General features: G+C 44.2%; 1 protein-coding gene across 2 annotated transcripts in view; it reads right to left on the reverse strand.

Moving 5' to 3' along the window:
* CENPT (centromere protein T) overlaps positions 1 to 12,239 on the reverse strand; it is a 39,755-nt gene that overhangs the window by 13,251 nt on the left and 14,265 nt on the right. For both annotated transcript variants that reach the window (XM_066583877.1, XM_066583875.1), the window contains exons 6-10: positions 8,629 to 8,750; positions 6,960 to 7,029; positions 4,889 to 5,028; positions 2,257 to 2,344; positions 4 to 143 (exon numbers count right to left, since the gene is read on the reverse strand). In XM_066583877.1, coding sequence (XP_066439974.1) covers positions 4 to 143; positions 2,257 to 2,344; positions 4,889 to 5,028; positions 6,960 to 7,029; positions 8,629 to 8,750 — 560 coding nt within the window. The remainder of the gene's footprint in view (positions 1 to 3; positions 144 to 2,256; positions 2,345 to 4,888; positions 5,029 to 6,959; positions 7,030 to 8,628; positions 8,751 to 12,239) is intronic.

Here is a 12,239-nt window from a genome sequence, read left to right on the forward strand (position 1 = left end):
GACCTTTGTTCGCAGACAGTCCTTTATCAACTTCTCTCCCAAACTCAGAAACCCTGTGTTTTCTTTTATCTGTGGCTTTTCTAAAAACTCGGACGTGTTCTGTCTCTTGGAGATCTGGTAGACTTAGATTTACACTGCTCAAACTGTAAGGGAGGAGGCACATTCATAGTTGTATTAGTTTTCAATCATTTCAGAAAAAAAACAAACATAGGTTAGCGCAATTGCTCTCTTCAATATACTGTGAGTTCCATATTAGGTGTGGTTGGTACGAACTCAGAACAAAGGCTACACGTCATGACAAGGTGTTGCAAACTCTGGATATAAAAGCGGTTTCTTAATATAATAAATCAAATAGAAAGGGGTGTTACAAAGCCAAACAGTTACATCATTCATTTTGGTTCAAACTGGTTTTCCTTTGAATTGTAAGTAATGATCACATTCTCTTAACTTATCTCTGATGGTTCCATTGTTCCAATGGAAATTTCACATATCTTCATTTCTCTGTAGGATTCACTAGTAGATACTCAAGTGAGCGTCGCTATTCTCGAGTAACTGCATACCCGTCCGAGCAAATGCGGGGGCGGCGGGGGGAGTGAGAGATTCCCCTCCCCACACCCACCCACCCACCGTTACTCGAGAAGAGCGATGCTCACTTAAGTATCTGCCTTTACCGAGTGTGCTCGCTCATCTCTACTCACTAGCATTATTGCATTAAACAGCTTTGACTGTACCGCACAGGCTCTTCACAGGGAAGGACAACAATTCATATCAGTTTTTGCTCTTGATTAGAGGCTGTCGTCAGTTATAATGGAGATGACCCTTCATCCTCCCTGACTGTATACTTCTGGTTTTAAAGACCTCCAGAAGGAAGAGATGGCACTGGCAATAACTGGTCACATGAGCTTGTGATCATACATCACCGGACTGTTAGAACAGCATAGAGGAAGAAAAAGCAGGAGAGAATCTAAAAATTAATGTGTGTCTAGTATGCATCAGACAAGAGGCTGCACTGCATGGAAGCGACTGTCACACTCTAAAGGTCTCCTGTGTAAATTGCAATCAGGTGATGGGGCAGCGATGGGAAAAGGTTTTTGCTAGAGTGGCCATTTAAAAATATCCAGCACCTTATCTAAGTGTATGGTGCAGGCACCAATGTTTACATGTGCCATCAGTAGCAGAAACCAGCTAAATATTTTCACAAATCCTAGCTGTTTAACACTTGTGAACGCACCATCCAAGTGGTTAGAATGAGAGAGAAGGCTTCCTCTGTCATACGAGCGGTAATCTTAAGATGTACCTACATTTCAAATACCTTTTCAGAATAAAGTTGATGTGTGCACATGAGGAATAACGCCATTTCTGGCCATTATATCACTTGTATCCTTTATTTTTCCCCCTTGCAGGATATACATCTGATTTTTATTTCACTAAGAACTGGTGGGATGAGCCTGCTGCTGTGGTCTATAGACTGCACAGAAATACATAATCACTGTCTGGGGGAAATAAATATATATTTCATATATATATATATTTATTACACACACATCATGTAGGTGTGTACAGCAAGAGTGAGCAGTTTAACTGTGCATGAACAGCAGCAAACTCCAGCACTACATCAGTGTGCGAGCATCACCCCCTTCCCTCTACTCTCATACAGTTCAATGAGCACAACGACTCATGTTCCTCCCCTATTCTAACATCTCTTTTCAATCAAGAGCAAACTGTGGACAGCAAGCCAAGAAGTTGGGAGACTGTTAGTGGCCAGCACATGTATGTCATATTGAACAACTAGCAGTTTAGCTAGTTATCACACAGGACATCATATAAGCACAAGTAATTTGAAAAGTTAGTGTCCATGTAAACGTTTTGCGTGCCTAATATCACTGTGCAGTGTAGTGTATTGTATTTAAACATGTATCCTGCCCAGTTTGATAGCCTACAGCCTCATGCACACACAAAGTCCCTACATAAAGCTACCATACAGTGCTCAGTACAGCAGTTTTGCTTCTCGGGGAGGAGGTTGGGGAATAGCTCTTTATTATGGCATCTGACAGAGTGGCCAACCCCTCCTTCCCCTCCACATTCATACTGTACGCTAACGAAAAACATACTATATGAAGCCAAATGAACCCATAGGGCTTGTATTACAGCTCCGTGTAACTCAGAAGTGGTCTGGACTGCAAGTCACTTGAGTACATAAACCTTAGATTGAGATTTTGTGTCAGGCGTCGATAGCGCAACAGTAAAATAACGTACCTGGTTAGTTTCGCAGTCGGAGTGTCCTTCTGTTTATTACCTGCAGCCCCTGTCATCCTCCGAGAACCGATCATTGACGTTTCACCCTCTGAAGACAAGAAGGAAAACCAAGTAGTAAGAGGAGGGCCGTGTGCGCAAATTTTGTTCAAAACTGGATTATATTCAGCAACGTATATTTCTGGACAATATGGGTTAATATCTAAGCTATAAAGCAGACATAGCGAGGTGTGGAGAAGAGAGGGAGAACCAGAGATGCCGAGCGGTCCTTCCAGAGAGGTTAGATAGAGACATTTCTCACAAGTCTTACAGACATATCTTTCCTGACACAATGGGGATTGCTTGGTGCACATAAGCTGCCCGCTGGTGGACAGCGGTGATTAACCATCTTCCAAGCATTAACGCCAGAACAGCACTTTATCTATACTCCTCTGGGAAGGAAAGCACCGTAGACACCCCCCCCCCCCCCCTTGTCAGCATTAAAGTAGTCATCTAATGACCACAAGCCCTTTTTATAATGAAACTGGCCAATTAGTGGTGAAACCACAACGGTGATCAGCTCCTCTAGTAGGGGGAGTGATGTCAGCCGTATATTTCCCTTGCAGCACTTTCTACAGGGGACATAGTATTACCCGGCAGCCATTCAAGTGTTTGACTTACCATGTAATACATGATAGGTTAGGTACGCCACACCACTGATAGCAGTTCTTCAATCCGGCTCATAGTGGGGGTCCTAAGCAGTGGCCTTTCTCTATGAGGTCCATATACCTTAACTAAGAACAAACGTGCTGCCAACAGCACTAATCCAGTGGGGCAAATGATGCAGTCAGCAGGAACCGGAATCCACGGGTCCAACGCCGTGGATCATTTGTCCATACATCGCTTGAACGAATATCTGCGTGATAGACTTTCATTGCATATCGACATTTTGCGCTGGGATGAATATCGCGAGCCCTGTTGGCACACACTGATGACGTTAATGCGATCAGAATCTTGAGGCATCTGGTGATCTTCTCCCGCTCCTGCGCCGTTAGAAGTCTGAGATGTTATATCTTCTGGACGGCACCATGATGGGTGTGCATGCTGAGATGAAGGTGGCTCTCATTACGATGCAAGTGATTGGCTCATTACTTTGTGGGGTGGGCTTACATGGCTGGCTCTGATTTGTACTACTAGTTATATGTGACATTGCAAAGTATGTGTATGCTTGATAAAGACCGTTTGCTGGAAATGTTGCAATGGTTATCAAGGAATTAAGATTTTGGTCTATTTTGCACCATATATGCTGTCACTTCCTCCTATTTGCATATATTTTAACAAGGCATACCCCAGATTGTGCTGCTGAAACTTTAAAGGTGTTGTCACGTGAATCATTTTTTATGCCAGAAGGCCTGAAACACTTACTTGTGTTACCCGGCTTTGGGAAAAGTAACCACAAATGTGCGTCTTCCAGCACTCATCTCATTGGGTGGACAGGCATATTGCTATAAAACTAAACATCAGGTGGCGATAAACTTATAACTTCACCAGATATTTTTTTTTTTTTTTTTAATATTGATATATATATTAATATATATTTAATGTTGTGACAACCCCTTTAACCCCTTGAGTGGCACGCCTGGAACTTTTCCAGGAGGAGCTCCACTGCCGATAGTGATATACCCCGGAAGATTTCCGGGCTATGTATCACTATGGGAGCTGCAGAGCACAATGCCACAAGCTGTGACAGTGTGCTCTGCCTGCACAGACCCACAGAGAACAAAGCAAGGGCTTTGAAAAAACAGCAGAAGATATTGCCGATATGCCGGCAATCTCCTGCTTTGTTTACAGGTTGCCATAGAGACCATCGGCTTGTCAGAAGCAAGCCGATGGTCTCTGTGGCAGGGAGAGCTGGTTGTTAGCTGTCAGAGGACAGCCAGGCACCAGCTCTTACAGCAGAGATCAGAGAAAACCTCTGATCTCTGCTGTGTTAACCCTTTACATGCTGCAGTCTATGTGACTGCAGCATATAAAGGGCTGTCACTGCAGCATGTAAAGGGCTATCACCATCGGACCACCGGAATGTGATCAGGGGTCCTGATGGGTCCCTGTGGAAGTCCCCTAAAGGGACAAAAAAAAAGAAAAAAGGTAAAAAATTATAAAAACACTTGTCTCCCTTTACTTTGTAAAAAAGCAAAAAAAAAAAGATCACACATGTGCTATCCATGTATCGTAATGACCCAGAGAAGGAAGTTAATACATTATTTAACCCCTTAATGACATGGCCGCTCTATTTCTTTTTTCCCCATTCCTTTTTTTCCTCCCCCCTGTTTAAATAAAATCACAACTTGTCCCGCAAAAAACAAGCCCTCATATGGCCATGTCAATGGAAAAATGAAAAAAAGTTATGGCTCTTGAGACGCAACTGCAAAATTAGTTGAAATTCAATGATTAGACCATTTTAAAAAACCTGCCCTGGTGGGCACGACAGGGTGGTAGGAAACCCGCCACTCAAGGGGTTAAAGCCATCAAAATACACTAATGAAGTCAAGATCATTTGCAGATGTGGGGGAGATTGGCTTTCCTACTATAAAAAACGTTAGTGATTACCTGCAAGCATGAATTATGGACAATAATGAAGGAAAAGGGTGCAGACCTTTGTTCACAGACAGTCCTTTATCAACTTCTCTCTCAAACTGAGAAACTCTGCGTTTTCTTTGATCTTTGGCTTTTCTAAAAACTCTGACGTGTTCCTTCTCTTGGAGATCTGATAGACTTAGATTTACACCGCTCAAACTGTAAGGGAGGAGGCACATTCATAGTTGTATTAGTTTTCAATCATTTAAAAAAAAAAACATGTTAGCGCAATCGCTTTCTTCAATATACTGTGCGTGCCATTCTGTGTGTTTGGTACAAGCTTGGAGAGAACAGAGGCTACACATGACAAGGTTTTGCAAATGGCTATAAAAGCTGTGTCAATATAAATCAAATAGCTTGGCTTTGTAACAGCCCTTTTTTGTTTTTACTTAAACTCCAACAGCTATAAAAGCTGTTTCTTAAGATAATAGATCAAAATAGAAAGGGGTGTTGCAAAGCCAAACAGTTATATCGTTATTTGGTTCAAACTGGATTTCCATTGAATTGTAAAGAATGATTATGTTCTGTTGACTCATTTCTGCTGGTTCCATTGTTCTAATGGAAATCTTACATATCTTCATTTTGGTGACTGTCTGGCTCAGGTGATGTAAACACAAAAAGTTCACATTAACATTGTGTAAGGAATTTACTGCGCAGAACATTCTGCCTGCAGACATAGCTGGAAATTAGACTGAAATACAAATTTAAAAATCATACGAGATATAATTTCCCTTGCAAGGTCATATACTTTACATATGTGGGCTGGATTCACACGAATGTATATCGGCTCGGTTTTCACGCCGAGCCGATATACGTCGTCCTCATCTGCAGGATGGGGGGGGGGGGGGGGGGTTGAGGATGGAAGAGCCAGGAGCAGGAACTGAGCTCCTGCCCCCTCTCCACCCCTCTGCACTATTTGCAATGAGGAGAGGCGGGACGGGGGCGGGGCTACTTCATGGACCTTAGCCCCGCCCCCATCCTGCCTCCTTTTATTGCAAATAGTGCAGAGGGGTGGGGAGGAGGCAGAGATGGGGCGGGCCTCAGTTCCTGCTCCTGGCTCTTCCATCCTCCCCCCCCCCCTTCAGATGAGGACGACGTATATCAGCTCGGCGTGAAAACAGAGCCGATATACATTCGTGTGAATCCAGCCGTAGGTCAATGAATGATCATCAGTCAGCTAGTGATACCATGTTCCGTGTTACTTTATACCCTTCCATCTGAAAATTCCTGGGTTACCACTCTTCAAGTGGGTCATGTGATCTTATCATGCCTGCCTGGGAATTACTTGTCTCTTTGTTCTCTCCAGGAGTCACTATTTCAGTCACCAGAATTACTGTACCACACAGGCTCTTTACAGGGAAGGAAAAAAAAAAAAAGGTCCGTTTTTGCTCTTGATTACAGGCTGCTGTCACCGTTATAATGCAGATATAATTCAGACAGTTCATCCTCCCTCCTCAAAAAAAAAAAATCTAAAAATTAGTGTGTCTAGTATGTATCGGATAAGAGGCTGCACTGCATGGAAGCAACTGCAATCTACACAGGACAATCAGGTGAGGGGGCAGCAATGGAAAAAAGTTTTTGCTGGAGTGGCCCTTTAAAAATATGCAGCACCTTAATCTAAGTGTATGGTGCAGGCACCAAAGTTTACATGCGCCATCGGTAGCAGAAGCCAGCTAAATATTTTCTCTAATCCTTGCTGCTTAACACTTGTGAACGCACCATCCAAGTGGTTAGAATGAGGGAGAAGGCTTCCTCTGTCATCCCAGTGGTAATGTTAAAGCATACCTGCTTTTTCAGAATACGTTGCTGTGATTACACATGAGGAATAACACCATTTCTGGCCATTATAGCATTTGTATCCATAATTTTTTTTACTGGTGGGAGGAGCCTGGAACTGTCTGCTACAGACTGCACAAAACTACGGAATCTGCCATCTGCAGAACATACACACACCATGTAGGAGTGTACAGCAAGGGGGAGCGGTTACTGCGAACTAACAGCAGTAAACAACTCCCATCAGCTCCTGCACTACATCCCTTAGATTGAGATTGTGTGTCAGGTGTCGGTAGTGCAACAGTAAAATAACGTACCTGGCAAATGTCACAGTAGGACTGTCCTTCTGTTTATTACCTGCAGCCACTTTCATTGATGCTTCACCCTCTGAAGACAAAAAGGAAAACCTAAGTAGTAAGAGGAAGGGCTTAGTCACATGGGTGCATCCGGGCGCCGATGCGCCCGTCTTCCTGCATAAAGAAGACGGCCGCACTGCAGGTGCATACGTCTCTCCGCAGCGCCAGAAGAACACATGACCGGCAATGGAGGCGGTTATGTGTTCTTTCTCCGCACCTGCAGTGCGGCCGTCTTATTCTGCAGGAAGATGGGCGCATCAGCGCCCTGATGTGCCCGTGTGACTAAGCCCGAAGGCTGTGTGTGATGTTGGTCCGAACGGAATCTCGTGGGATCTAGTGATATTTTCCCGCTCCTGCGCCGTTAGAAGTCTAAGATGTTCTATCCTCTGGACGGCACTATGATGGGTGTGCATGCTGAGATGAAGGTGGCTCTTAGTATGATGCAAGTGATTGGCTCATTACTTTGTGGGGTGGGCTTACATGGCTGGCACTGATTTGTACTACTATTTATATGTGACATTGTAAAGTATGTGTACGCTTGATAAAGACCGTGTGATTGAAATGTAGCTACTGTTTGGAAAAATAAATATTTTTGTCTATTTTGCACCGTGTGTGCTGCCATCTACTCCTATTTACATATATTTTAACAAGACATACCCCGGATCTGAAACTTTATAGGTGTTGTAATGTGAATCATTTTCATACCAGAAGTCCTGAAACACTGTTAACAGTTGTGCTAAAAAAAGGTAATTTACAGTGTTTTTAGCATAAAGACATCTACAATTTTTTAGCTTTCGTGTGTCCCCCTCAGTGCTGCTGGGGATGGTCTTTGGAGATAATCAGTCTCCTTTCCCCTCTGGCAGCGGACAACATAGCCCTTTTCATGCTCTGCAGAAAGTTCCTTTGTCGCTATGCTGTCATGTATTGCAGAGGCTCTACCCCCTTCCCGACAAGCAGGCAGAATGCAATTTCTGTTGGCTGCTCTGCAGTGAACAGAGAAGAGGATCAATAGGCAGAAACCTATGGAAAAGTAAGCACGAATGTGCGTCTTCCAGCACTCATCTCATTGGGCGGACAGGCATACAGCTATAAAACTAAACGTCAGGTGGCGACAAACTAAGGGGATTATTTTCAACTATTGATATATATTATGATTTATACACTAGATATGGCATTTATTGTTGTGAAGACCCCTCTAAAGGCATCAAAATACACTAATGAAGTCAAAGTTATTTGCAGATGTGGGAGAGATTGGTTTTCCTCTAATAAAAGAATGTTAGCGATTAGGGATGAGCGAGTATACTCTCTAAGGCACTACTCGCTCGAGTAATGTGCCTTAGACGAGTATCTCCCCGCTCGTCCCTAAAGATTCGGGGGCCGCCGCAGCTGACAGGTGAGTTGCGGCGGGGAGCAGGGGAGAGCGGGCGGGAGAGATCTCTCCGTTCCTCCAGGCTCTCCCCCCGCAGCTCCCCGCCCCGCGGCGGCCCCGAATCTTTCGGGACGAGCGGGGAGATACTCGGCTAAGGCACATTACTCGAGCAAGTAGTGCCTTAGAGAGTATACTCGCTCATCCCTATTAGCGATTAATTGCAAGCATGAGTTATAGACAATGAAGGGAAAGGGTTCAGACCTTTATCAACTTCTCTCTCAAACTCAGAAACTCTGCGTTTTCTTTTATCTTTGATATTTCCAAAAACTCTGATGTGTTCTGTCTCTTGGAGCTCTGGTAGACTTAGATTTACACTGCTCAAACTGTAAGGGAGGAAGCACATTCATAGTAGTTGTATTAGTTTTCAATCATTTCAGAAAAAAAAGTATAATATTATATATATATATATATATATATATATATATATATACACATACACACACGTAGGCCAATCAATAACACTGCAACAAAATTTTTGGAACCGATAAGCAGATCTGTGGCTTATAGTAACTTTAGTGCGCTGAATTTACATAAAAATATCATTTTTTTCCTGCCACGTAAGGTTTTCCAGTTATGGGAAATAATGTCATCCAAAAGCCGCTGTACTTTATTTTTTGGAAATATGCCTATACAATGAATCCAGTAGGCTCGCTGTTAACCTGGCTTAATAAAAAGAACAAAAGTGATTGTGCAGCTTTGGCAATCGCTGTTACAGACCGCGTGTGACTGAACACTATAAGGGTAGGTTTATGTAACATATAGGGTATGTTTCCATGTGGCGGAAACGCTGTGGATCATCCACCAGTAAGTTGCAATTAATGAACTGTTTTTACAGGTCATTGGTTAGACTGAGACAGTTTTTCTAAATGTAATAATAATATGGCTGAGCGGCGCGGATGTCTGAACAACCCAGACAATTCCTGCTATGTCTGCGGACCGTTCACAGCAAGACACAGTGGAGGAAAATAACGTGCTTGGTGAAGTGCGCCCATTACAAGTGTTTCAGAATAAAACTGGTGGCCAAGATACGAAGTGGGCACCGCACATCATCTGTGGGTATGTAATGCTCATCTCACACAGGGGCTGAAAGGCAAGAGTAGAACGCCATTCTGATAGTATGGCGAGAACAGAGAGACCACCGTACAGACTGATATCTGCATGACAAATACCAAAGGATTCTCCAGTAAACAGAAAGATAACATTCTGTCCCCAGATATACCTTCTGCAATAAAACCTGTGCCTCACGACGCCAGATTACCCATTCCTGATCCAATGGGAGGGTTGCTACTGGCCTCTGACTGGGCAGCATCCCTGGGTCTACTATGGTGGTCACTATAACTACTCGGGCCAATATAGGGGACACCATTACTATTGGGGTCACTATTACAACTGGGGCCACTACAGTGGTCACCATTGGGACTCATTACTATGGACATAAGTGCATTTCAGTCGTGCAAATGCAATATGTATTTGCACGACCAAAAAATCACTTACGCCCACGTTTTCACCTGCTCTGGCCTGTTTTTAAGTGCACAAATATTTGCATATCTGTACATGCAAAAAAGAACGTAGACAGATCATGGAAGTAGTGTGCAAATAAGCAGGTTTCCTGCATATTTGTGTCTGCCCATTCACTTCAATGTCTTATTGCAGTGCGTAATACGCCAACAAGGTCATGCTGCGTATCTTATCACGCAATTGTACATTGTGCAAAAAAATACACTCATGTGAACAAACCTACTGAAATCAATGGGTTGTAATTACTGCGTATCACATACCCAAGACATCATTGGTCAAGATCTAGGCATCGTGTTTCACCAAAAAGAGCTGAATAATAATATTACGGTGCGCCCAAACTGTTATCTTAACGAAAGGAAATGGTTTGTAAGTGGTAAAACTGAATACTAGCAGCACCTCCCATTCTCCAGCACCCGGCACGCTTTAGCTTTACAGAAGCATATTACTTTGTTATTCTAACAAATAAAGCTACCTTCAGAAACCAGCATCAATATGCGAGTCCTGGCAACCAACAGGTGTACAACAACGAAGAGATATATCTTAGATACATTCCTAGGCAAGGCAAAGGTATAAAGGGCCACTCAACTCCACCCCTCCCCTGAATAACCCAACTATTCCCATTACACCTGAGGCCACTCCACGTGACAGCATACCACAGGCAGACTTGGGGTAGGTTTACACGTAGCGCACGTTCTGTGTAATGTCTGCAGCAGAAATCTCCGTATCAAGTTACACAGCATTTCCGCATCCAAAAAACAGTCAGACTTTGCCCAGTTTGTGTGGATTTTGACTGAAAAATCAGCCGTGTATCTGCAGCTCATTTAATACTATGTGGCGCCCCCCTCACCTCCTCCAAAGGCTTCCCATTGTCAGTGGCTCCCAGCAGACTGGTTAGGTGCTGCGCCGCTGGTCAGGTGATGTTGGCCACTACAAGACACTGAGGACCAGAAGCTGAGGAACGCTGACAGCCTTCAGAGGTGAGGGGAGCGCCACATAACATGTAATCAGCTGCGGGTATGTAGCCGATTTTCAGTCAAAATGTGTCCGGTATGCACAAGACAGGAGGCTGCACTGCCAGGAAGAATGTGAAATATGTACAGGGGATGTTAAGAGTGTGACAGACAATCAGGTGAAGGCTGCAGGGATGGGAAAAAGGTTTTCACTGGTGTGACCCTTTAAAAAGATACTTTGTTTGCACTTACCTTCTGAAACTCGATGTAAATGTAGAGGCACAGGTGCTTTGTATGCACCATCAACAGAATAGATACTCTGATCCCAGCCATTTAACCCTTAGATGTCGCAGTCAGTGGCGATACAGTCGCATCTTAGTGGTTAGACAGAAGGGATAGGACTCCATTAACCCATCAGAGTTCTAAGAGTGTATATCCCATCTTTCCCCGAAAATAAGACAGTATTATATTAACTCTTGCCCCTAAAGAGGTGCTAGATCTTATTTTCGGGGGGGGGGGGGGGGGGGGGGGGGGAGATGTCTTATTATACTTACCTAACGGGCTCGGCCCAGGTTCCTCCCGCTGCTCTCTGAAGCTCCGATGCGCTTCTTGCAGTTCTCGGTCCCCCACATAAGATCACTTCCTGGTTATGGGATTCATAAATCCCATCTCTAGGAAGCGATAGCTCCGATTGGCTGAGCAGTGGTCAAGAGCCAATCAATGCAGCGCTCGACGAACCAATGCGACGGCTGTGATTGGTGCATCGAACGCTGCATTGATCGTCTGCTGCTCAGCCAAAGAACCAATTACAGCCATCGTGGTGTGGAGGCGGGATTTATGAATTGTACAACCAATGCTGCGGCTCAGCCAATTCATAAATCCCGCCTCCACAACACCATGGCTGTGATTGGTTCTTCAACCACTGCTCAGCCAATCAATGCAGTGCTCGATTAACCAGTCACAGCTATCGCATTGGTTCATCAAGCACTGCATTGATTGGCTCTTGACTGCTGCTCAGCCAATCAGAGCCATCATTTCCTGTAGGTGGGATTTATGAATCCCGTAACCCACAGAGAACAGTGGCAGGAACCCTGACAGCATCTGCTAGGAGAGTGCCACTTTTTTTTCTATTCAGCTTCCTTGGCTGTGTTTTCAGCCAAAACGCTGGCAAAACACGTGCCAGCGCTGCCGAAAACACAGTTAAAGCAGCATTGAAAAACAGTGCGTTTCTGCAAACGCCTGTGTGAGGGAGCCCTTAGTTTCTCTACAAGCGTAGCATTTCTCTTCACTGTTATATATTTGAACACATGGTTTGTAGAAAGCCCGTCCCTGAGGATGACCACT

This window comes from Eleutherodactylus coqui, chromosome 11 (assembly GCF_035609145.1).
Source record: "Eleutherodactylus coqui strain aEleCoq1 chromosome 11, aEleCoq1.hap1, whole genome shotgun sequence".
NCBI lineage: Eukaryota > Metazoa > Chordata > Amphibia > Anura > Eleutherodactylidae > Eleutherodactylus > Eleutherodactylus coqui.